Source organism: Felis catus, chromosome A2 (assembly GCF_018350175.1).
Source record: "Felis catus isolate Fca126 chromosome A2, F.catus_Fca126_mat1.0, whole genome shotgun sequence".
Lineage (NCBI taxonomy): Eukaryota > Metazoa > Chordata > Mammalia > Carnivora > Felidae > Felis > Felis catus.
This window is the reverse complement of record NC_058369.1, coordinates 101,213,899-101,239,655: the sequence shown is the minus strand read 5'-3', so window position 1 is coordinate 101,239,655 and position 25,757 is coordinate 101,213,899. Positions and strand designations below refer to the sequence as shown.

Genomic DNA, 25,757 nt, shown 5'->3' with positions numbered 1-25,757 from the left:
TAAAAAATAAACAGCAGTTGTATCATCCAGCTGGAGAAAAGGGGATGCCATTTGTAATAAACCAATCATATATCTATAACCATTATTTATACAAGCATGGCTTGTGAGGTGTAAGTGAAATAAAATTTTAGTTTTTTCCTCATCATCCCTTAAATATTTTCCAGTGGGGAAAGTTTTTTCTTTTTCTGGAAGAAATTACCAACAAGCCTCAGTCTTTTCTTATCACTTTTAGGTAATAAAACTTATTGTGTCACCTCTAAGTTGTAAATCACAGTTTTAATTATGTAATGCAAATTATCTAGTCAATATGTTAATTTTCCTTTTAATCTTCATTCATCTGGTATGAGCTGTAGGGAGAGCCTGTGGTCCGTGGGAGGGATCGTGCTTCTCATCCCTCCCAGGCTGAGTCAAGGATGAGGGTAGAGGGGGGAGGCCACAGAGGTTCTTTCCTGGCTGGTCTGTTGTCACATGGCTTCGGATCCTCTGGTCTTGACAGATGTTTGATACTAAGTGTCCTTGTGGGGCTCCTGCCTTGCCCCTGTGACTGCCACTTTCGGGACATGGATGAAGAACTCTCTTGCTCCAGTCATTTCTCCCCGTCAACCTCTGCTTTTCTGGGGGTTCATTTAATACTGACTCTCTCTGTTGGAGTTCCACAGCTCCTCCAGGTCCTCTTGGCCAGGATTCAAAACAATTCCAGGCCAACCCTGTCTCTCATCTAGAGTACATCTGGTCCACAGAAAAAAACTAGTGTGGCCTTTGTGCTGACAGACCCTGGATGGATGGGCTGATTGCTCCCCCCCAACCGACCCCACCCATGCCCCTCTTGACCATCATAGTCCATTTTAGCTCTCCCAGGTATGAGGCAGACAAAGGTCCCTTGTGTCCCCAAAGCAAAAATCAAGGTCAATAAGTGGTTTCACTGAAGCTCCCTCTCTAGAAATGGCTAAAGAGGGAAGCAACCCAAATCCCTCTCATTTTCTGCAAAGAAAATGCTTTGTAAGACTACTTTCTCCAAAGAAGAACTTATTAAATCCTGTCTCTTTCCCCTTTTTATATCCACAATGTGAGTGAGAGTCTAGTGTTGGAACATTCTTCAATTTGATGTCTATAGGCTATTGCTTTTTAGAGCCTATGGCCAAACCTTCAACTTAATATCCTGATATATTTTCATTGATGCAACTAGAATATAGGTTTGCCTGCATGAGACTGAGATGTGAAATAAGCTCACAAGACGGAATTTTGTTTCTCTTATTTGCAACCCCAAGCTGGTGTGGTGGCTCTGCTCATCAGGGTCTTCAGGGGTTTGGTCTTCTTCATTCTTATGAGTCTGCCCTTCCAAGGGTACTTTCCTCACCCACAGGATCCACAATAACCAGTATGTCTTCACTTCAGCCACTGGGGCAGGGGAACATGGAAGGGGAAGGCATACTTCCTCCTTTGTCATGAATCAGAAATTGCACACATCACTTCCATTCATATCCCATTGGCCAGAATCCAGTCCATATGCCATAGCCTGTCTCCACAAGGGACTGGGAAATATGGTCATTATTCTAGGCAGCCATGCAGGTCAGCTAAAATTCTTTTACTATGGATAAAGGGGAGAATGCATATTATGGTTCAACTAGCAGCCTCTGCCATGCCTTTCAACAAATATTGAGGATGAGTAATGTATTATGTGATGTGAACTAAAATTTCATGTTAGAGGATATGAAACTAGTTTTATCCAAATTTCTGAATTTCACTAATACTATTTTTAAACATTTTATTTTAAAGGGAATCCAAGGTCCTATGGGTCCACCTGGTCCACAAGGGCCCCCAGGACAAGGCTTACCTGGTTCTAAGGTAACTTTCTTTCTTTTCTTTTTCTTTCTTTTCTTTCCTTCCTTCCTTTCTCCCTTTCTCCCTTTCTTTCTTTCTCTCTCTCTCTCTCTCTCTTTCTTTCTCTTTTTTCTTTCTTTCTTTCTTTCTTTCTTTCTTTCTTTCTTTCTTTCTTTCTTTCTTTCTTTCTTTCTTTCTTTCTTTCTTTCTTTCTTTCTTTCTTTCTTTCTTTCTTTCTTTCTTTCTTTCTTTCTTTCTTTCTTTCTTTCCCCAAGGTAACTTTCTAAATGAAAGCAGAATTTAGTACATCCATAGTCTATTGCTGTTTCCTGGTCAGGAGCCAGTGCATTGGGAAAGCAGTACATGAAATGAACTTAAACATCAGATTTCTACTTAATGCAAAACATTATGGATATTCCTGATGGTTTAGATAAGGTAATGTGTATTCTTTATGCTCTTAGACACATTTATTTATGCAATCTTAATTTACTGTTTTATTACGTTTTCTCAAGAGATCCTATTCTAGCAATTCAAGGAGGATTGTCAGTAGAGGCCACCTGTGGGCTTGCTAATTCATTCTGACCAACACTCCCACAATAGGTCAAACTCCTGAAACATTTAATTAAAGATATGGAGTCAGAAATACATAAAACTTTTCTGTGAACATGGGAATCTTATTATGTCCTAAATTAACAGCTATTATTTATCCTTAGGGAGAAGCATGGCACTTATTATTTAACTAGCTATACTTAATGTTGCTTCAAATGGTCACTAATGATCATTAAATAAATACTCCTCTGAGAGTAGTTACCTTCCAGTACACTCCTTAGAGATTCCCGTGTGAGAAGCACTTGACGGCATAAAGTTACTGTCCTTGAGACTTTTGATCTGGGCTCACCATTGGAAGCTCAGGTCATTCTGTCTGTTCACGATATTGCCCTTGATTAGCAGTCACTTGGGCTTCTCATGTGTCAATTTTAGTTGATGTGGAATGTAACTGCCTATATTCCAGGTGCCCTCCACCTTTTAAGTATGCTACCTAGCCTGTATTTTAAGCCAGCCCATTATACAAATTTGGTAAAACTCCATCTACCTAAAGGGGTTTTAGGCATATATATATATATATATATGCATATATATATTTGAATTACATAGAAACATATACTTAAAAACATAATATATTCACATATTTTCATATTTTACATTACAACATATTGTGAGCATTGATATTAATAATATAATCAATATATATTTACTATATATATATATTCAAACACATATATGAATTGAGGACATAAAGCTCTGTTTTATCTTATTGTGTTGTTGTAAGAGAGCACTTAGCTCTTAAGGCAGGAATATATTATTTTTATTTTACTGTTGTAGTCATATACTCTTCAAATACTCTTTCCTCTCTAGGGAGAAGTAGGCCAAACAGGAGCTACCGGTCCTAGAGGGCCAGTGGGAATTGGAGTACAAGGCCCAAAGGTGAGCTGACCATCCCAATCAGAAGCACTTAGATAATTTATGTCATATTATGTCATATTATGTGAAGTTTCATTCATATCCAAATGCAATACAGATCATGCATGTGTCATCTGTTATTTCACCAGAGGAGAATATTTGTTCGGAAAAGTGATGCTCAGTGTAACTCTTATCATTTAAAAAGAACCAAAAATCTTAGTTTATTTTAACAACCGCCGTTTTTTTATTCATATATTTATTAGCATCAGAGGCCCTCTTTTGGCACAGATTGATTCTTTAAGAACATTTTTGCCTGTCCTATTGTAAAACAGGGCACCTAGCACGGTAGGATTGCAGCAAAGGGTACATTCCTCATCTTGCTTGCCGCTGGCTTGTGTTTCAGGTGCAAGCTCAAAAGCTACTTCTTCAGAAAGTCATTCCTTAAGCCTAAAGTATGCCTACCCCACTCCTACTACCCAGTTATTTCATGTCTCAGCCTGCAGTTTCCTTTGCTTTTACCACTTACCTCAACTTGCATGCTTTCTGAATTGCTTCTCATCTGACTAATCCGCTCACGAGAGACCCTGGTCAACATTGCAGCCACTGGCCACACATGGTTACTGAATGCTGGAAACATGTTGAGTGTGTAGTGGGATGTGGGATAAGTGTGAAATACACACTAGGTTACCAAGCTTGGCACAAAGAATGTGAACTATGTCATTACATTTGCATGTTGATTACATATTCAAGTGATGAAATTTCAGATCCATTAAAGTAAGTAAAATACATTAGTAGAATGATTTTCACCTGTTTCTTTTAATTTTGTAAATGTGGCTACTAGAAAATTTACAATCACGTATCTGGCTTGCTTTACGCTAGACTATTAAATAGTGCTTCTCACCTGTGGCAGGGACCTGGTTTCTTTTTTCGTCTTGTTTGTTAGTGGATCCCCAGTTTTGGTGACATGATAGGTACTCAATAAATGCTGTTAAGTAAATGAATGAATTCTTACTTTGCCCTTCACAATTTCTAGAAGTAATCCTGAAGGCATATAGGACCTGGCTAGCCACACTGAGGATTAAACTCCATCATTGTTTCTGCTGACATGGTCACGGTTTGTATAAGTATTTGGGATGTGTAAGATGTGGGTCTAGAAGAATATACACATTACATATACATAAACATACAATTACAAAGGCTACAAAACATACCAATGTAAATAGCAATTACTAATATAAATCAATGGTTATAATAGCTGCCATTTGTTGAATGGTTTTGATGTGCCACCCAATATGCTAAGTGCTAAGTGCGACTTACATATATCACCATACATCTATGTAGTGTACGGATCTGTATATACACATATTACATCATTCATGTGCCAATTTCAGAAAGGCAATGTAGGATAGTAAGGCTCAGCAGTTAGACTCCTTGTCTAAATCCCAGTTTTGCCACTAACTAGATGAACAATCTTAAGCTTCTCTCACTTCAGAAAAGGAAATCTTTCAAACATACTCAATAGTACAGAGAATAATGCAAAACAAACAAACAAACCCACCCATGTATTCCACAACCCAGCTTTATCCAGTGTTAACATTTTGCCTTGTTCATGCTAGCTATTTTTTAAGAAGAAGCATTAAAAGCATTATTTTTAAGAAGAAGCCACCTGGTTGGCACAGTTGGTTAAGCATCTGACTCTTGGTCTTGGCTCAGGTCATGATCTCACATGATCTCACTGATGGTGCAGAGCCTGCTTGGGATTCTGTCTCTCCTTCTCTCTGCCCCTCCCTGCTTGTGCTCGCTCCCTCTCTCTCTCTCAAAATAAATAAACTAAAAAAATTTTTTAAAATAGAGTTTTATAAAAAAAAAAAAAGAAGAATTACAGATATATGTAGAGGCCTCTGGTTGTGCCCCTCAATCTCATGGCCCCTCCCCACCCTCCCCTGATGTGTTATTTTCATGACTTGGGTATTTATCATTCTTTCAAAGTTTTTATAATTTTCCCACATGTTTTTATACATAAACCACATATATCTTTTGTGTGTTCTTGAACTTTACATAATGTATCATTCTGCCATATATCTGTATTCAGTCTCATGTCTTATTTGTTTTCCTATACCTTTAATTTACTCATTTTCTTTGTCTATGGTAGTCTGTTGTATAAAAATATCTCATTTAAAATGTATCCATTTTCCTATTGATTGACATTTAAATTGCTTCTCATTTTTCGCCTTTGCCAACAATGCTGCCATAAGCATTCTACAAGTTGCCTTTCGCGTAAGTCAGACTGCAAGTTTCTCTTACTAGTAGGTGATAAACACTATGAGCAGAATTGGAAGATCATAGAGTATAGGCAAGTTTTCACGTCTGACATTGTGAAAATCCTGTCCAAAATGGATGATGGGTACTCTGCCCATTTGCCCTCCTTCCAGCAATATATGACAACGCTCCTTTCTCTACCTTCTGGCCAACAGGAAGTGTGAATGAGAAATCTCATTGTTTTAATTTCTATTCCCTGGTAACTGTTTGAACAGTTTTTGTGTGCTTAATGGACCTTCAGCTTTCCTCTTTTGTAAATTCCTGTAGATATTCATTTTTTTTAAAGGCTTGGTGTTCCTTTTTTATTAATAGCTCTTTCTGTATCTGGATATTAATTCTTTGTTGTTTAGGTTGCAGACATCACCTCCAGGGCTATGGCTTGTCTTTTTTACAGGGTACCTTTTAGTATACAGAAGTCCTAAATTTTGGTGTATTTCTATCCCATTATGGTCTCAGCTCTCTGAATATTACACATTTCTTGACTCCAAAGTCATAAAGATCCTCATGTATTTTCTTCTTAAAACTTGGTGTGTTTTTGTTTTTTAAAATTTAGGTATTTAGTCTTTATTCCACTACAGTTTATTTTTTGTATATGGGGCAACGTGGTGATCTTTTTCTTCCCCATACAGATAACCAGCTATCCCCACATCAGTTACTGAGCAGTCTGTCTTCGCTGCACTGATTTGTAACTCCACCTATGTCATACGTCAAGCTCTCTATGTGTGAGGATCAGTGTCTGAGTTCTCTATTCTGCCCCATTTGTCTATTTCTCTCTCAGAGCTATTACATCTCTGTCTTGATTATGATCGATTTATAAGTTTTATCATCAACAGGGAAAATACTCCCAATTTCTTTCCTGGTTATTCCTGAATCTAACATACTCATTTCAGGATTGACTTGTCAAATTTGACAAAATATCCCATTGGAGCCTCTGACTAGCATTGCATTGAACCTTCATATTAAATATTGACTCTTTCAGGGACGCCTGGGTGGCTCAGTTGGTTAAACATCTGACTTTGGCTCAGGTCATGAGCTAACAGTTCATGGGCTTGAGCCCCATGTCTTTGTGCTGGCAGCTCAGAGCCTGGAGCCTGCTGTGGATTCTGTGTCTCCCTCTCTCTCTGCCCTTCCACTGCTTGCTCTCTGTCTCTCTCTTCCTCTCAAAAATAAATAAAACATTGAAAAAAATTTAAATACTGAGTCTTTCAAACCACAGAGTAAAACTAATTTTCCGGGAAAAATATTTGTCATTTTATCCATATAGATCTTGTAGTTTTTCAGTTATAATGGTACATTGGAGGGGATCCTGGGTGCCTCAGTCGGGTAAGTGTTGGACTTCAGATCAGGTTGTGATCTCATAGTTTGTGGGTTCGGCCTGCTTCGGGCTCCGCTCCCTGCAGACAGCTTAGAGCCTGGAGCCTGCTTTGGATTCTGTGTCTCCCTCTCTCTGCCCTCCCCACTTCACACTCTGTCTCTCTCTCAAGAATAAATACACATTTTTTAAAAAGTACATTGGAGAAATGTTTTGCAATTGTGAATTGTTTTCTTTTTCTACATCTTCTAATTAGCTATTCCAGGTCTACAGGAAAAGTATTATTTTGTTGGTGGCGTTGTTTGTTTTTTGGTGTATTGATTTTTGTATCCAGGCACCTGACAGTATCTTTTATTTCTATTTTTAAGTTTATTTATTTATTCATTCTGAGAGAGAGAGAGAGCAAGAGCGCGTGGAGAAAGGGGCAGAGAGAAAGGAGAGAGAGAATCCCAAGCAGACTTCACACTGTCAGCACAGAACCCAATGCAGGGCTCCATCTCACGAATTGTGAGATCATGACCTGAGCTGAAATCAAGAGTCAGATGCTCAACTGACTGAGCCACCTAGGCACCTTCCTCTTATTGTTTCTAATTGTTTACAAAGTCTTCGTTTTTTATTCCCTGTGTACGTAATCATATCGTCTGAAAATAAAAACTGTTTTACCTATTTCTTTTTAGCTTTTTTCCTATTCATTTTTAAAAATTATACACTGACAGGACCTCCAGTGCAATGTGTAAAAGAAGTGACTTCAAAGGAAGTGCTTCTAAAATTTCACTTAAAAAATTTTTTTTAATGTTTATTTTTAAGAGAGAGAGAGAGACAGAGCACAAGCGGGGGAGGGGCAGAGAGAGAGAGGGAGAGAGAGGGAGAGATGCAGAATCAGAAGAAGGCTCCAGACTCCGAGTTGTCAGCACAAAGCCTGGTGGGGGGCTTGAACCCAAGAACCTCGAGATCATGACTTGAGCTGAAGTCAGATGCTCAACTGACTGAGCCATCCAGGCACCCCTAAAATTTCAATTTTAAGTGGGATATTTATTGTAGGGTTTTGATAGACAACCTCTACTGTGTTAAGATAATTACTTTCTGTTTCAGATGTACCAAAAGTTCCTTATTAATTATGAGTATTGGATTTTATCAGATTCTGCCTCTACTAAGATAATTGTTTTATGTTTCTCTTTTAACCTGTTAATAGTAGTATATTGCATTTCCAGAATTTTTAGGTATTGAACCATTCTGCATTCTTGAGATAAACCCATCTGATCATGATGTATAACTTTTTTAATGATAGCAATTTAATCGACTAATCTTTTATTCAGGATTTTTTTCATCCATTTTAAACAATTCCATTTATTGCATAGTTGACATACAATAAAGGCACATGGTTAAAGTGTACACTTTGATAAAACATATGTATATGTTCTTGAAACCATCACCAAAACCAAATCAAGTATCCATCATCCCCCACCCCCAAAATTATTATGTGTCCCTTTGTAATACCATCCCTCCATCCCTCCATCCCTCCATCCCTCCCTAACTTCTACTGATCTGCTTTGCAATCTCTGGTAACTATTGATCTGCTTTCTGTCATTATAGATTAGTCTGCATTTCCTCGAATATTATATTAATAGAATAATATATCGTGTAAGCTTTTTTTTCTGTCTTCTCTTTTACTCAGCAAAATTACTTTGAGATCCATGTTTAACATCTATGAACAGCCTCTTTTTTTATTGTTCTTTTTATTGCTGAATAGTATTCCACTGTATGGACATACCATAATTTGTTCATCTAGTCACATGTTGGTGGGCGCTTGGTTGTTTCCAGATTTGGGATAGTTTACATAAAGCTGTTATGAACATTTATGTACATGTCTTTGTATAGACATATGCTGTCATTTTTCTTGGATAAATGCCTAGGAGTGAAATGGCTAGGTCATATGGTAGGTATCTACTCAGCTTTTCAGGAAACTGCCACATTTGTTTCCAAAAAAGTCTTTATTTTGTCCATATTTTCACTGGGTATGGCATTCTAGGTTGATGGCTGTTTTTGTTTTGTTTCTTTTTGTATGTTCAAGATGTTGTTCCACTGTCTTCTCACTTGCATTGTTTCTGATGAGAAATCTGTTAGAATCTACACATTTGTTTCTCTATATGTCTCTCTTCTCTGGCTACCTTTTAGGTTTTCTCTGTATCACTAGTTTTGAGCCCTGTGATTACAATGTGTCTTAGTTTTGTTTTCTTCATATTTCTTGTGCTTGCAGTTCATTGATTTTCTTGGATCTGTAGGTTAGCGATCTCATCAAATTTGGAAACATTAGGCCATTGTTTCTCAAAATATTTCCCACTGTCTGTCTTCATCCAGGAATCTCCGTTTTACTTATATTTGGCTGTTTTCCTGATGCTCTGCTCATTCCTTTTCAGTCTCTATTCTCTCTGCTTCATTTAAGATAGTTTTTATTGCTATGTCTCTCAGTTCATTGATTTTCTGTGATGTCTAATTTGCTTTGAATTTTATCCAGTGTATCTCTTCATCTCCTACTTTGCAATTTTCAACTCTAGAAGTTCAATTTGTATCTTTCTCTACCTTCCTGTCTCTATTTAATGTATTTCAACTTTCCTTTGGTTTCTTGAACATATAGAATGCAGTATAATAACTGTTCCAGTGTACTTACCTACCAATTCTATCACCTGTGTCATTTTTTTTTTTTTTGGTCATCTTTTTCCTAGTTTCTTTGAATTCCTGATAATTTTTGGCTAGATCCAAACTTCATAAATTTTACCTTTTGGGGATCTAGACGTTTTTGTATTCCTATACATATCTCTGTATTTCTATGCATTGTCCTGGATTCTTTTAAGTCACTTTAAAACAGCTTGAACCTCTTGGTCTTGCTTTTAAGCTTTCTTAGGTAGGACTGGGGCGGCATTTAGTCTAGGGTTCATTTTTCCCGACTACTGAAGCAAGACATTTTCTAGAACTCTAATACATGCCCTCAGAATTGTGAGATTTCCTTTTTTGCCACTGGAACCAGGCACCGTTTCTGGTCTGCTGCCAGTTCTTTATACTCTTTTCAGTTGGTTGTTTTCTGGGAGTCAGGTAGTTTTGTCACACTGTGCTGAACAGTATTTACTTGAATATTTGAGGGGACACTCCTCAGAGCTTCATTGTTCTGTGTACCTTCTTCCTATCAGGTAATCTAGTCTGTGAATTTTTGATACCTGGCTTACCCAGACTCCTACCTTTGTCTCCTGAAATTGGAGAGATTTCTGAACTTTCTCCAGATTCTCCTTCCATACACCATGGCCTGGTAACTACCCTGGCAGCAAACTGGAGAAAGTATAGTGTTTACGTAATTTGTTTCCCTGCTCCCCGGTATTATTATCCTTCATTACTGGTGTCTAATGTTTTGAAGGATACTGTTTTATATATTTTGTCTGGTTTTTAGTTGTGTCAGGGAGGAAATTAAATCTGGCCCCTAATCCTGCATTTTGACTGGAAATTTACATTATATCTATATTCATAGGTAGTCTGGTCTACAATGTAGTTTACTCATCCTATTATTGTGTGACTTTAATTAAGGTTTTATTACCCTTGTGAAATAAATTGGGTAGACTTCCTTCTTTTACTGTTTTTCCCAACTATTTGTATAAGATAGGGAATATCTGTTCTTCAAAGATTAAAGAATTTATAAGGCTTGACTGTTAAGCCAACGAAGCCTGTGATCTTAGAAGGAAAAGAAGTTAGAGATTTTCATTACTGATTCAATTTTTTGATGCTTCTCGTTCATTTAGCTCGTCTGTTTCTCCTATGTCATTTAAGTGATTTATATTTTTCTTAAAGATTATTTATTAATGTTCTCCAATACATTTGTCTGAAATTGTCATGAAAATTTTTCTAAAATTTTTATTATATGTATATAGTTATATTTCCTTTTAACTCTTAATACTGTTTAACTGTGACTTTTATTTTTAGTATTAGTAATTCCTGCTAGTAGAGGCTTATTTATTTTATTAGTTTTTAAAGGTAATACCCTTTAATTTTGTTACTTTTCTTACTTTTGGCTTTCAAATTTATTACTATCCGCTCTTATCCTTACCATATCCTTCTACTTATTTTCAGGTTTACTGTGCTTTTATCTTCACGAGTTTGTTTTTTTTTTTTTTTAGCTAAGTTAGGTGAAATGACTTTCACTTATTTTTAATATTTTTGCTGTTAATGAATGCAATAAACACTCTGGCACTGTTTGAAGGTAGCACATGTTATCTCTAAACACTTTAAAGAGTGTATTCTTAAATACAAATTAACTTGAAAGCAAGTAGCAGTACTGAATATTAGAGCTGAAATTTCACTTTCATGTTAACTTCTTAGGGTTGCTATACAAAGAATCACACACTGTGGTTCAACACAACAGAAATTTGTTGTCTCACAATTCTCGAGGTTCAAAGTCGAAAATCAAAGTGTCTGCAGAGTCATGCTTTCTCAGAAACCTGTAAGGAAGAATCCTTCTTTGCCTCTGCCCAGCTTCTGGTGCTGGCTGCCAATCCTTGGCATTCCATGGCACACAGTGGCACCACTCTTGTCTCTGCCTCTGTCATCACATGGAGTTCTTCCCATGTGTCTGTCTTTACATGGCGTTTGCTTCTTCTTCTAAGTACAGAAGTCATATTGAATTAGGGCCCACCCTGATGATCTCATTTTAACTTGGTTACATCTATAAAGACCCAATTTCCAAATGAGGTCACATTCACGGGTACCAGAGGTCAGGACTTTGACATATCTTCTTTGAGTTTACAGTTCAATCCAGAACAACATAATCCAAAACTGAGATCCAAGAAGTTGAAGTAACTTGCCCAAGGTCAAATAATTTCATTACTACTGGTTACTACTCAGATTTCCCCATTCAGAGATTTGTTTCAAATATTGTAAGATATACAGTTGGTAAGTACCTCAAAATGGTGGTGCATAAATATGAATTTAAATTATGGTAAACATGACACTTATAGATAAATATGAATTTCTGGGAAATAAAATCTTTGCTCATCCACCAGGGGGAGCCAGGCTCAACAGGGCTCCCAGGACAACCAGGAGTACCAGGAGAGGATGGGGCTGCAGGAAAGAAGGTAACAACAGTATGTTTTTCCGTGACTAGAGTAAAAACTATTGAACCACACTGATACCTTGGTCCTGCAGGAACTCAAAGTAAACCATCCAGGACAAGCTTAGTCTTTTTAAAACATCTCATAATTATAAATTTCCTTTTCCACTTATTTCAGAGAGGAAGAGCACCAATTTAATGGGTGAACAGGGTCTCATGCTCTCTGCTTTCTCTCTGGTGTTTCGACCATGGTACCCTCCAGTGATCTAGTCCCTTTGTGATTCCTAGAAAGTACCTGAGTGTAGCCTTAGAGAAAAACACTTTTTCCCCCTCCAAAATGAGAGGCTGTAAATGCATTCTGGAAGTAAGGCCATTGTAAAGATTTTCTGAAGTGTTATGAATTGACATTTGAAATACTCATTTTTCAATATAAGTAGAGAAAAATAGCAGATGGAAAGGCTGAAGGTCTTTCCATTTTTTTTTTCTTTTTAAGCCAAACCATCACATGTGAATGATGAGCCATAGGAAAGTGAGTATAGTCTTTGAAAATTGGCTGAGAAATTGGACTTTTTCATATTTCAGCGGCTCTGAGCTAAACTAGAGCTTGATATTAATTTATTAAAGTTGGTAGATTTCCAAATCCATTTTAAGACTAGAATGAAGGTCTTATTTCGGAGGGTCTCAGCAGAGAATCCACTGACCAGAAAAGGAGACAAGGTGGGCTTACACAAACTGTCCATGGAGAGTCAGCTAAGGCATCATTGTCATTTCCTCTAGGGAGAAGCAGGGCTTCCAGGAACAAGAGGCCCAGAAGGACCACCTGGAAAAGGACAACCTGGCCCTAAGGTATGGAATTGACAAAGTGTTGAGGAAAGCAGATTGCCCGAGGAGACAACTGGGGAGAAATTCGATTGTTAGACTGGTATTCCTGCTATGTCACATGCGTTTACTTCTGGTTTAAAATTATGGATCTAGCTTGTCGGAAACTTTGAAAGACAGCAAGTATGTATCATTCATTTTTGTTTTCCTAAGATCTATCATAAGACCCAGACAATAGGAAGAGTTCAACACATGTTTTCTCAATAAATGCCCACATTGACATTTTAGAAACAGAAAAGAAGCCTTGAAATACATCCTTGAGACTTGAAAGTCCATGTATTTTCTTCAAAAATTTATAGAATCTCACACAAAGCAATAAGAAATAAGTCATAATCCCAACCTTATTAAATGGAGGTTGCACTTTCACAACTTGGCCTAAGTTTGTTTTGCACATTATAGAAATGCTGGTTGAATAACATCTTTATAGGTCAAGATAAGAATACCCAAATTCATCGACAAGACCACGAGTGACATAACCTACAGATTCTAAGGTGCCAGATGTTCCTGCAGTTTTTGTATAGTCATCAATGTTCATATAAAGATTATGAAGAATTACATATGAGTAAAGTAAAAATAAAATCTGTATAATTATTAGCGTTCTATTTATAATTGTATTAAAATGGTCATTGAAAACCTAAGAAATCTATGTTTTATGCAAATATTGGCTAAAATTGAGTCCTTAACCTTAATTGTAAGAATTTGAAATTTGGGGCGCCTGGGTGGTGCAGTCGGTTAAGCGTCCGACTTCAGCCAGGTCACGATCTCACGGTCCGTGAGTTCGAGCCCCGCGTCAGGCTCTGGGCTGATGGCTCAGAGCCTGGAGCCTGTTTCCGATTCTGTGCCTCCCTCTCTCTCTGCCCCTCCCCCGTTCATGCTCTGTCTCTCTCTGTCCCAAAAATAAATAAAAAACGTTGAAAAAAAATTAAAAAAAAAAAGAATTTGAAATTTAAATTCATTTGTAGAATTTCAAACAGTTTAATTTATTGACTTATCAGACTATGAGATCTCTTTTTTGTGGGTGAATGTTGACAGAGAATACCTTTTTCACATCATACAAAAACATTTTTAGAAATGCTGGTCTATTAACATTCAGGAAAACAAACGTTTTCTAGAATATACTTTCGGAAAAGAGACCCTTGGAGTTAACCATTGAAGCTGTAGAATGAATGATGTCTCTGAGAAAGAGAGCTGAGGTTTGAATCCCACCTTGTGGTGTAGCTGGAAAAGAACATTCACAATAGTGTGAAGATAAGCAGAATAGCTATCATGTTAGGGAAACCAAGGAGAGGGGGTTTCAAGAGGAAAGCAATTGGTGGTGTTGAATGCTACCAATAGAGCAGGGACAATGCTTTGGAAAAAGAGGGCTCAGGATTTGTAGCTCTGAGGGGTTTTGTGGTTTATGGAGGGTGATGGAGAAGAGTGGTAGGAATATATCACACAGCCCAGGCATGCTTTTGTTCAGTGTTGGCACTTTATTACCTTTAATTGGGTTCCTATTGCTATCTTCTGGGTTATTTAGGTCAGTAAATTAAACGTGGGAGTGAATGGAAGAAAATAACTAGTTGGGGTTAGATTTTGCCTCCATTGGCAAATGATAATGATACAGTAAGTTCATGGTACAATAACATTCAACTGTTATTTTTTATCACCCGTGTCACTGCTCTTTATTAGTTCGGACCTTGGGGAGTTAATTACAATCTGTGGGTGTAATAGGAGTTCACCTCTTCTTAACGGAGTGTCTGCATTGCTGATGACCTTGGGAATGTGTCAGAAATGTGAATTCTTGGGTTTCAATGCAGACCTACTAAATCAGAAACTGTGGATGTGGGGCTTAGCACAAACCCTCCACGTGGGGTGACAAGCACTCTTGTCACGTGACTCTGATGCACTCTTAGGTTTGAAAACTGTGGTATAATCATTTATCTGATAAATGATTAAATGGTTTCACCTGCAACCCTCAAATTCATTCCTTTGTTGAGCTGAGCACACATTTAGATATGATACCTTGCAACTGAGCCCTAGTTTAAGGGTCGCTTTGTAATTCTCTGAGCTCTCTGGTTGGAGGTCACAAAATTCTTTCAGAGAAGCATAAGGTTACACAACCAGGCTGAGGAACAGCCAGTAGGCAGTTTCTAACTCTGCTCCAGGTGAATGCTCATGGATCTTTCTACCAATAGAATTATTGGTCTCCTTCGGGAGATAGAGCTAGACTCCTCATTGAGGAAGAAATGGGGCTGGATTTGAAAAATCTGGTTTCCTTCAGTGGTAACATTTTGTGTAGCTATTTCATGCTTCACTACCTTGTTTCCACTTCTTTTGAAAATTAGATTTTTTTCCATTCAACTATAATTAACATACAGTGTTTTGTTAGTTTCAGGTGTGTAATATAATGATTCAACAATTCTATACATTTCTCAGTGCTCAAGATAAGTGTACTGTTCATCCCCTTTACCTATTTCACCCATTCTTCCACCCAACTCCCTTCTGGCAACCACCAATTTGCTCTCTATATTGGAAAACATCTCATTTTACGTTTCAACACTGAAGTGGCATTAAAGCTGAAAAAGCATAGGTAGCTCTCTTTTCTGAAACTGTGAATGTCTCAGAAGCATCTGTTAATAAACCAACGGTGAAAAGAATTGTGAATTCAAACTGAAGTCCCCAAAGAGAGATACTGAGCTTAGATTGTTAAAAATATTAAATCACATTGAATAAATGGTGAAGACTGAACAATTCTGAAGTCACCCTATCTGCTCAAGAACATTGACAAATCCCATGCCACCCAGCAGGACTTGGGACACATTGCTAGGAAATCAGTGTCGGTTGATAACAGGGTCCTGGTAGGGTTGTTAGAAGAGCGAGGATGGTTTGTTAACACAACTGTCTTTTTATAATTATTTCATCAGGGTGATGAAGGGAAGAAAGGGAGCAAAGGAAATCAAGGACAGAGGGGATTTCCAGGGCCTGAAGGGCCGAAGGTATGTTTCTTATATTCTCATTTGTGCTCTCGGGAGATTGAAATTGTGTCTGGTTTTAATAGAATAGATTTCCACTGCAAATTGGATTCCCTGGTTCCTACTCAACAAATACAAAACAAAACTCCCAAATGAAAAGGTTTTAGAATAAGCATACTATTCCAGACCAAACAGGATGGAGTAAAGAGTCCACAAACTATGTCATCTTCACTGGAACATTTATGATTCTTAGAGACAGTCTGTCAATTCTTTCAACTTACCATCAAATATTCAGAAGTTGGGATGAAGTTATGACTGTAGGAGATACCAATTCTCTACCATCCTTTTTTGCTAAACAACAGCACAATTCCAGACTAAGGCAGCACAGTGATGATGAGGAGTGGGGCTTTAGAATGCGGTAGAGTAGGATTTTCATCCTGCCCCCACCCCGAACCTTTCTGGGCCCGTCACTTCAATCACAGAAAGAAAGTAAAAATAGTACCTATTCTAAGATTGCTGTGAAGATTGAAAGAGTTAATAAAGCACTTAGCACTGTTCCTGGCACATAGTACGTGGAGCTATTCAGAGAGTAAAAAATCAATACTGTGAAATGGAAAGCAGGAGATATATGTCCTGATAAAGTGACCAGGACAGGGTGCTGAGGATGAAGAAAAGGAAATTGTGAGACAGGCAATTAGGTATGTGTCCTGACTTAGCAGGAGAGAATATTGAGGTCATTTGGATGTGTCAGGAAACAGAAATTGCAAACCTAAGAGAGTTCAGGCTTCTAGGAAGATGCTACTTGTAAGGAGACAAGGAGCATGTTCAAGGACCAGATATTAAAAAAAACAACTAAAAGGGAAAAAAAATGGTATCAGCCACATACGAGCAGGTAGAAAATAAAGCATTCTCTGTAGACCAGTTATTGAGCTTCAATGTCCATCAGTGTCACCTGGGAGCTTGTTACAAATCCATATTTCTTGCGGCATCTGGGTGGCTCAGTCAGTTGGGCGTCCGACTTCAGCTCAGGTCATGATTTCATGGTCTGTGAGTTCGAGTCCCGCATCAAGCTCTGTGCTGACAGCTCAGAGCCTGGAGCCTGCTTCAGATTCTGTGTCTCTCTCTCTGTTCCTTCCCTGCTCATGCTCTGCCTCTCTCAATCTCAAAAATGAATAAATGTTAAAAAAAATTTTTTTTTAAATTGTATTTCTTGGTGCCATGCCTGGATAGCGTGACTTAATAGGTGGGTGGGTCCTAGCCATCTGTGTTTTGTAAATAAGTGCTCTATGCTCCAGGTAATTCAAGAAGCACCTGATGAGAAATGCCACCATGTAGGGAAAATGTTGTATTAGTATTAATAATAATGGTTATTCCTTATATCTTACTCTTATTCAAAGTATTTTTTCTGTATTTTGAAATAAAGCTTTTTTGATGAAGAATTGCTATTTTTTAAAGCATAATCACAATTTAATACAGTCTTTAAGAGAATTCTATACTATGTGTATAATTTCTTATTTTAAAAGAATACATTAAATCTAGAAGCATAATCTTGTTTACTCTGGTTTAAGTGAGAATTTTAATGAGTTGATGTTTTATCCTTGGCCATAGGATTGAACAGGGTGGTTGTCTGTTGCCAAAATCCTCACTGTGTCATGTGCCATTGCCTTATAGGTTCGGAATTAAGGACTGGTGTGTGCATGTCTTGGCACGATCTGGGCCCTGGTTGGCTGGTGTGCTCAGCCTGTGGGTCGTACAGGATAATCAGCACAGTGGGAGGGTCTCAGCTCTGAAGATGAATGTGGTCAAGGGCAAGAGTCTTAGTGGTGAATCTGATTGATGGAGCCCCTCTTGGAGGAAACACGGGGGCTAAGTGGGCAGCTCATGCAATTGGAAACAGCTCAATCTCTAAGGCAAGGGGAGGCAAAATTCTTGGAAAAGTATAAGTAGTAAATAATTTAGGCCTTGTGGCCAAGAGGCAAAATTGAGGATATTACATAATCACTTATATAACAATCATTTGAAAATGTGAAAACTGGGATGCCTGATAGAACATGTGATTCCTGATCTCGAGGTCATGAGCTCAACTCTCATGTTGGGTGTGGAGCCGACTTACAGAAACAAAACAAAATATGAAAACCATTTTTAGCCAATGGCTGTGTAAAACATGGCAGCAGGCAGGATTTGGCCTGAAGGTCACAGTTTGCTACACCTATCCTACATCAGTAGTTTCCAAACTGATTGATTATAAATCCCTACTAGCAAAAATGAATTCGACCACACCTCAATATACGTTTATTTTTTAATTGTAAGTTTTATTCATAAACTATCATATTGTTATGATATTTACATAAATAATTGAAAATCTAAAAGATGAGATAAAAATATATCATGAAGCTTTAATATCTTCTTCTAGTATCCCAAATGGGTCATTTTGAACATGTCATGTTCTTTTAATGACAATTACTTTGCATAGTGTTCTAAAATTTTTTTAAGGTTTATTTATTTATTTGGGGGAGGAGGAGGGCTTGCACACATCAGGGAGGGACAGAGAAAGAGGGAGAAAGAGAATCCTAAGCAGGCTCCGTGCTGTCAGCACAAAGCCTATCACAGGACTCGATCTCACGAACCACAAGATCATGACCTGAGTCAGAATCAAGAGTTGGATGCTTAACTGACTGGCTCCCCAATGGTGTTTTTAAGTGAGGTATTTGTACCTGTATCAGAACCACCAGAAGTGCCTCATAAAATTCATATTCCTGGGCCCAGCCCCTAGAGCTACCGAATTAAAGTTTCTGGGGCTGAGACCTGACTATATTTTACCAAATTCCTCTTATGATTTCTCTACACTAAAATTTGAGAATCCTGGTCTAGAACCAGGTGGGACAGAGATATTGCTTGGGTTTTTATTGAGAGTCAATATTGAGATGCCAAAAAAATTAAAGAAATAAGTAAATAAAAGACATGTTTGAAATTTTCTATTAAAAATTCCATTGTTTTTACCATAAACTCCCTACTTCTGAAAAGGGATGTGAGATAGCATACAACAGAAGACTGATACACCATGGGCCATAAAATAAAATAAAATAACAAAGGAAAAAGTTATAAACTAAAAGGAACATTATTTGCCTGCCAAGTGTACCCAAGAACTTATGCTGGAGAAAGTTCTTGTAATTGAACACATAGTTCCCTCTGAGCTTCCTGGCACACAATACAAAATGGAAGCACCGTGAATTGCATAATTTTTATTGGCAAATAAAAGAATACACAAGAGATAAAAATTTCCTAATACTCAGAAGTTAATTGAATGCATTTATTAAAGGCATGGAAATCTTAATCATTAAAAACTTTAGTAGTGGTTTACAAAGATGCTCAAATATTTTCACATTGGTCTGGGAAATAGGTCATAATATTTTAAAATGCTGGGAATACATTTCTATTTTTCCTAATATAATTCCTATATATGATTTCTTTGCTTGCAATGTAGTAAGTATTTTGCTCTTTTTTTTAGGGTGAACCAGGAATTATGGGCCCTTTTGGGATGCCCGGAGCATCAATTCCTGGACCACCTGGGCCAAAGGTATGCATTCTTGAGAATACTTATTTTTTATATATACATATTTTAAACTTGGATCTTTGGCAGGTGGGGTGGGGAAAAAAATTCATGATACCAATGGACTAGAATTTTAGTTTTGGAAGAACCCCAAGATATTATCTAGTTCAACTCTGACAGTTCACAATTAAGCAAACTAAGGTCTAGCAGGAAATTTAAGATTAGAAAACAGATTTCTAGCTTCTGCTCTTGAACTTGTCACTTCATCATGATCTACCTCCACCAAATCCTGGAACTCTAATGCAAGTAAAAATGTACTGTGTTTATTCAGAAGAATCAGGTAGGGTTAATAATCAGAAAGTCTGGCAGGAAAGAAATCTACTCAGATTTCAGAGGTTCCCATTCTTACAGTCCAAGTATTTGAGTCTAGGTAGCCACCTATTTTAGTGGCCTTCCTCTAAACAGCTGTCATAATCTTTACCAACCTTTACCAACAGGTTTTATTTGCTTAGGATTTGCAATCCCCCTCAAATACATTAGAAGAAGCCACTACCTCAAGATCAGAGACTGATAGATCAAAGCCTTTATAAACTGGTTCATCTCTTTTGTGCTTCGTGCTGTTATGGCTTCTCCTGCTACTTAAAGCCTGAAACTGAATGTTATTTGAAATATGCAGGGAGACAGGGGAGGACCCGGGATGCCTGGATTTAAAGGAGAACCGGGAATTGCTATTCGAGGACCAAAGGTAGGCTTTATTCATGTTCTTTCTTCCCTCTACGAGACAGAAGGGAAAGGGGATTTAATGCACAGTAAGTTTATAGTTGAGACTGTTCTACTCACTGTCTACGTTGAAGAACTCAGTGCATTGTTTTCGTTTTTAAAAATCAAGCCATCAGATAATTTATTTTTCATAAATGTGGAGGAATGATAGCCCCTTATGGTGAAATTTTGGATGACTCAATAGTTGTTTGAAAATACTCCTGTTGTAATGTCTGTGGTACAAGAGATTATATGACCTCTAGCTTCTTTCATTTACATATGAATGGCCTAGGTGTCTCTTCTGCAAACCACCACTGTGGAAAACAAAGCAGAGAAATTTAACTCAACAAATCTTCCAAACTTGAACTTTTTGGACAGCGTTTTGCAGAAGAGATACTGAAAGTTCATGTTTGGAAGCTTTATTGAATTAAATTTCTCTGCTTCGTTCTCCATCTTTCAGTTATTTTAAATGAAAATGCAAATAATTATAGGAGAAGACGGCTTTCAGTAATCATATCTATTTTCCATGGCAACAAGGCACCTTTCCCTGTTCACACAAAACCCAGCATCGCAGCAAAATTTAACATTCCAAATGTCACAAGCACATCCCATCCCCGTTTATGAGAACAGGCTTCAGGGCTCCATAATCAGCACTTCATTAAATCAGTAGCATGTTGTTATGTGGTTTTGAAACTGGTTTTAGTTCTATCAGATTGCCTCTTGTGGATACAAGGATTCAAGTACTAACATCAGGGATTTTCAAACTTCAAAAAAGAAAACTAAGAACCATTTTTGAAATATAATGCAAAACCTATTATATACTGCAATTAAGTTGGAGTGGTCCTTTTAAAGGTCAAGGGAAGATCCTGAACTCCATTGTTCTTAATCACTTTAACAGTTGTCCTTGCTAGAGAGGCAATCTTCTGGTTTATTGAGGACACAGAAGGTTCCCAGGATGTGGGATTTTCAAGCTAAAACAGAGAAAAGTCCAGGGCAAACCAGAACAAGATGGTCATCCTACTCCCCAGACACTGAGGTACATGGGAACCCAAGCTCTGTACGACACAAGGAGAAAATTCCAAATTTTCTAATGCTAATACTGCAGATAGGGCTTTGATCAAGAACATTGGGTAGCAGTTTTCATATTGTTTGATAACGTCCTGAATCTGCATATTCCTAGTTCCATGATTTAAAATTACGTCTCTCTACTTATACTGTCCTTTACAGTAGAAATAAATTCCAATTAAATGTGCAGCCTGGATTTATTAGCCCCTCCTGTTTTTTTACTGATCGCCATTGGCATTGCTAATGATGTAGTTAAAGTTATTTGCTTCTTTACTCCATGATTTTTCTAATCCCTTGGTCTCTAATGATACTCTTTCTGCCATTCTTCCCTAATGCGCTATTTTTTAAACCTTTGAGAGGTTAAACGTCTGATAGAAGTTTTGGCACATAATTCAGTTTTGTATATGACTTCAGGGAGCTCCAGATCCTCCCCTAAAGCCCATTGCAAAACACCAGATTGATATTTCTGCCCTAATTTCTATTGAACGAGAGACGCTTCAAAGGGAATTGCTCTGCAGGACATTTTCTTGAATCCACCGCATAAAGGCCAAGTGACAAAAATTCTCTCTAGAAATATATTGTGGGGAGTCCAGAATAAAAATCTGAGACAGAACAGGGCCCCTATTCCTGCCCCCTGATATTTCCTATTAATATTAGAAGTAACAAGCTAGTTGAAAATTTTGCAGGAAGCAGGACAAGGATCTCTAGGTAAAAAAATGTTTAGTTGTAAACTATAAATGTTTTAACATTTTTTTTCTCCCCATGTGGGTGCCAGAGGATAAACAGTAACAGCTGTTGATAATCTGTTATAGTCTTGAAACTTAGAAATAAAACCTGAAAATGAATCTTGATTCCAGTTTTCTTTTCCTTTCAATTTAACCAGGGAGCAGTTACTATTTTCTTCTGTCATTGGCCTGTGTAGGCATGGAAAGAAACGGATATATTGTTTTGGAACATGTCTTTATGTAATGTTTGGCGCTTTAACATTATTTGGTTGGATTAACACAATAAATTGCTTCTAGTGACTAGTTAGTTCCTTAGAGCTGGGGATATGCCAAAATTCACCTCTCCAGAACTTGTTTTTGCTCTCTGTCACATAACTTGAAGAGATCATCCCAGGGTTTTGTTCATGATAAATAGTAGATTAAGTTCTTACAAGTGGCCACACGTTTCCTAGAGATCACTCTTAAGAAGGTTAATCCCATAAAACCAGTCTCAATTTAATAGGAAAAAACAGCTATTGTATTCATGATTTTCAAAATAAACTTAACTTTTTTATACTTAAAGAGTATGTAATTTTCTTCCCCCCAGTCAATCATTCATTCATAGAAGTAGAATTAGGAACAGCTTTTGAGAGTTGGATTGTGGGCAGCATTTGGCTTGGGATAATGGTAGTTTGATCTCAGAATTTGAGATCCTTGCATATAAGGAAAGCACTGAGAGTCCTGCTACTTTTTCCAATCTTGGGAAACAAAGGTCTGCCAATTACTAGTTTCTTTCTAATGTAAAACTCATAGGAATATGGACAGTTTTTAATCAAAATAGTTGATATGCATTGAAAGGGTCATTGTAAGAGTTATCACAGCAACAGAATGGAATGTGATACAAAAAAAATTACACATTTTAAATACAATGTAATAGGTTTATATTTACTGAAACTTCTAAGAGTTTTCCTCATTTTTTTCTTCCTCTCTCTCCATTTTACTTGAGCCAGAAATTTCTTTGATTTCCATTCGAAGGAGAGTTACACTTTCCCGAAAATCCTGTCATTCAAAAGGCAGTAATCACACTTTCCTCTATAGAGGAGGCCAATTGTAGCTACCAAAAGTTTTTGATGCCAAAGGTTATCATGTAAAGCAATATATAGAACTTCTTCCTCGGTCTTGAGATATGAATCACAACACAAACTCTGTATCCTATATGTTTACAACTTGTTTTTTTAAAAAAATTAATCTGTATTTAATTTTCATTTTGGCTTATTTATTCCTTGTGTAATTTGGGCACCACTGAAGAGGACAATGGATATAGTTTAACAATAGGTAGCACATAGTTATCTTACTTTACACTCAAAATTTTACACTTGAAATATAGCTATGTATTCTTTCCTTCTCTTCTCACACTGTGCTTATTAAAATTTCTCATTTTTATACTTCTCCACAATTTATGATGCAGAAAAGTATAAATTTAAAAATTAACCTATCAACAATCGGCCATTTTTAATTCCTATGAAATGTGTTTCCTATAGAGGACTTTGTAATGGTTCACATATATTCCCTATATTCACTCCACGCTTCCCACCAAATGCAAATGGGTAAGACTTATGAAGAGAGACTTATAACAAGTTGCCATCTGTGGTAGAATTCCCTTCTAAAATTTTTCAGATCATTCCTCTGCATTTTCAAATGCATGTTTGCCATATAGAGTTGGTATCGTGCTTAAGTTTTGCCAGGTGTTTCATAGTTTAGTCTAACATTATGACCTGGTGTTGGAATTTACCCAGGGTGCACAAGGACCTCGGGGACCAGTGGGTGCTCCAGGACTCAAAGGTGATGGCTATCCTGGTGTGGCTGTAAGTGTGGACATCGCTGTTATTTCCTTCATTTCCTCTCTCTTCCCTCCTTCCTTCCTTCCATCCTCCCCCCTTCCTTCTTTCCTTCCTCCCTACCTTCCTTCCTTTCTTCTTTGATGAACACTGCACATGACGAGTACACTCACTCTCTCCTTTATTATGTCATCTCAGGGACCTCGGGGACTACCAGGACCCCCTGGACCAATGGGTTTACGTGGAGTGGGGGACACTGGAGCAAAGGTAAGATTTTAAAGTAAGTAACATAGAAGCTTCTAAAAAAATGTATTTATAGGTAAGTGACTTTGGTAAAGGTTTTTTTTTTTTTTTTTTTTCCAAACATGCTAGAAGACCAGTGGTGTCTAAAGAATCTATAGTTATTTATCTTCACCTATGGACTTTCTGGGGAACTCACACTAATTTGAACATGTAGATTAACTTTGTGGATTATCTCCTGCTTCTCTGGTATCAACTCCCATGTTCCTTTGCTGCTTTGTTTTCCGTACGAAAGTCAGAGTTTGGTCCAGAGCCCTCTTCCCTACTTTAGACATCTCTTCCCTGGGTGTACTCATTCAGTCCCATGGTTTTCACCACTACCCATGTGCCGATGCCTTCTCTCTTCAAAACATATTTTTGATTCTAGCTGTTTTTCTCCTTCTGCTTCACCAGGGCAGACCACCATCATCTCTTGCCTGGGCTGTTAATCTCTTCAATGGCCTTGCCTCTTCCATCTTGGCCCTTCCGTTACCTAGCAGGCAGAGTGGTATTTTAAAACCATGAACCAGGGGTGCCTAGGTGATGCAGTTGGTTAAACATGTGACTTGGGCTCAGGACATGATCTCTCATTTCCTGAGTTCGAACCCTACATTGGGTTCACTGCTGTCAGCACAGAGCCCGCTTCAGATCCTGTCTCCCTCTCTCTCTGCCCCTCCCCAACTCACACTCTCTCTAAAATAAATAAAAACATTTTTTAAAAAGTCATTAAAACCACGAAAAAGATCATATTCCTTTCCTTCTCAAAAAACACTCTGATGGCTTGTCTCTGCACTTAAAACAAGCTCTTCCTGCTTTCTGTGGCCTGTGAGGCCCTTCATGACCTGATGGTAGCTTCTGCCTCCTTCCTTGTTGCCTTCCGCCAGCCACACTGGTCTGCCCTATTTCAGCTCATTCCTGCTTCTAGCTCCTGGCTCTGTCAAGATGGTTCATTTCCTCTCTCTCTCTTTTTTAAATTTCTTGATTTATTTACCTATCTATTGAGAGAGAGAAAGAAAGAAAGAGAGAGAGCAGGGGAGGGGCAGAGAGAGAAGGAGAAGGAGAATCTTAGGCAGTCTCCACACCCAGTGCACAGCCTGACACAGGGCTCAATCTCACAACCATGAGATTATGACCTGAGCTGAAATCAAGTGTCAGAAGCTTAACCGACTGAGCCACCCAGGCACCCCAAGATGGCTCATTCTTAAGGCCTCCACTCAAGTCTCACTTCACCTGGTCTTGACCACCTAAACAAAGAACAATCCTGTCTCCCCTTCTCCATCACTATCACATCCCCTTGAATATTTCCTCCATAGCATTTATCACCGTTTGAAGCCATCGTGTTCATTTACTGTTCTGTGTATCCCACGGAAGTGTAAGTTTCCCTGAAGGCAGGTTGTTTGTCTCATTCCCTGCCAAATTACTGGCACAGAAAGTAGGTGTGCCACACACAAGGAGCATTATAACATGTAATGAACTGCAGGGGTGCCTGGGTGGCTCAGTCGGTCAAGCTCAGGCGTCTGACTTCAGCTCAGGTCATGCTCTCACGGTTCATGACTTCGAGCCCTGCATCGGGCTCTGTGCTGACAGCTCAAAGCCTAGACCCTGCTTCAGATTCTGTGTCTCTCTCTCTCTTCCCCTCCCCACTCATATTCTGGCTCTCTCTCTCTCTTTCTCAAAAATAAACTTTAAAAAAACAAAACAAAAAACATGTAATGAACTGAAAATGA

The 25,757-nt window shown here is 38.0% G+C and overlaps 1 protein-coding gene and 1 long non-coding RNA gene across 2 annotated transcripts in view; one reads left to right on the top strand and one right to left on the bottom strand.

Annotated features, from left to right (window-relative positions):
* Window positions 1-25,757, bottom strand: part of LOC123383885 — a 146,164-nt gene that overhangs the window by 11,312 nt on the left and 109,095 nt on the right. The window lies entirely within an intron of this gene.
* COL28A1 (collagen type XXVIII alpha 1 chain) overlaps window positions 1-25,757 on the top strand; it is a 176,515-nt gene that overhangs the window by 69,069 nt on the left and 81,689 nt on the right. The window contains exons 17-25 of the mRNA XM_006929203.5: window positions 1,777-1,845; window positions 3,238-3,306; window positions 11,956-12,027; window positions 12,780-12,848; window positions 15,788-15,859; window positions 19,344-19,412; window positions 20,062-20,130; window positions 23,710-23,778; window positions 23,950-24,018. Of these exons, the coding sequence (XP_006929265.3) occupies window positions 1,777-1,845; window positions 3,238-3,306; window positions 11,956-12,027; window positions 12,780-12,848; window positions 15,788-15,859; window positions 19,344-19,412; window positions 20,062-20,130; window positions 23,710-23,778; window positions 23,950-24,018 (627 nt within the window). The remainder of the gene's footprint in view (window positions 1-1,776; window positions 1,846-3,237; window positions 3,307-11,955; window positions 12,028-12,779; window positions 12,849-15,787; window positions 15,860-19,343; window positions 19,413-20,061; window positions 20,131-23,709; window positions 23,779-23,949; window positions 24,019-25,757) is intronic.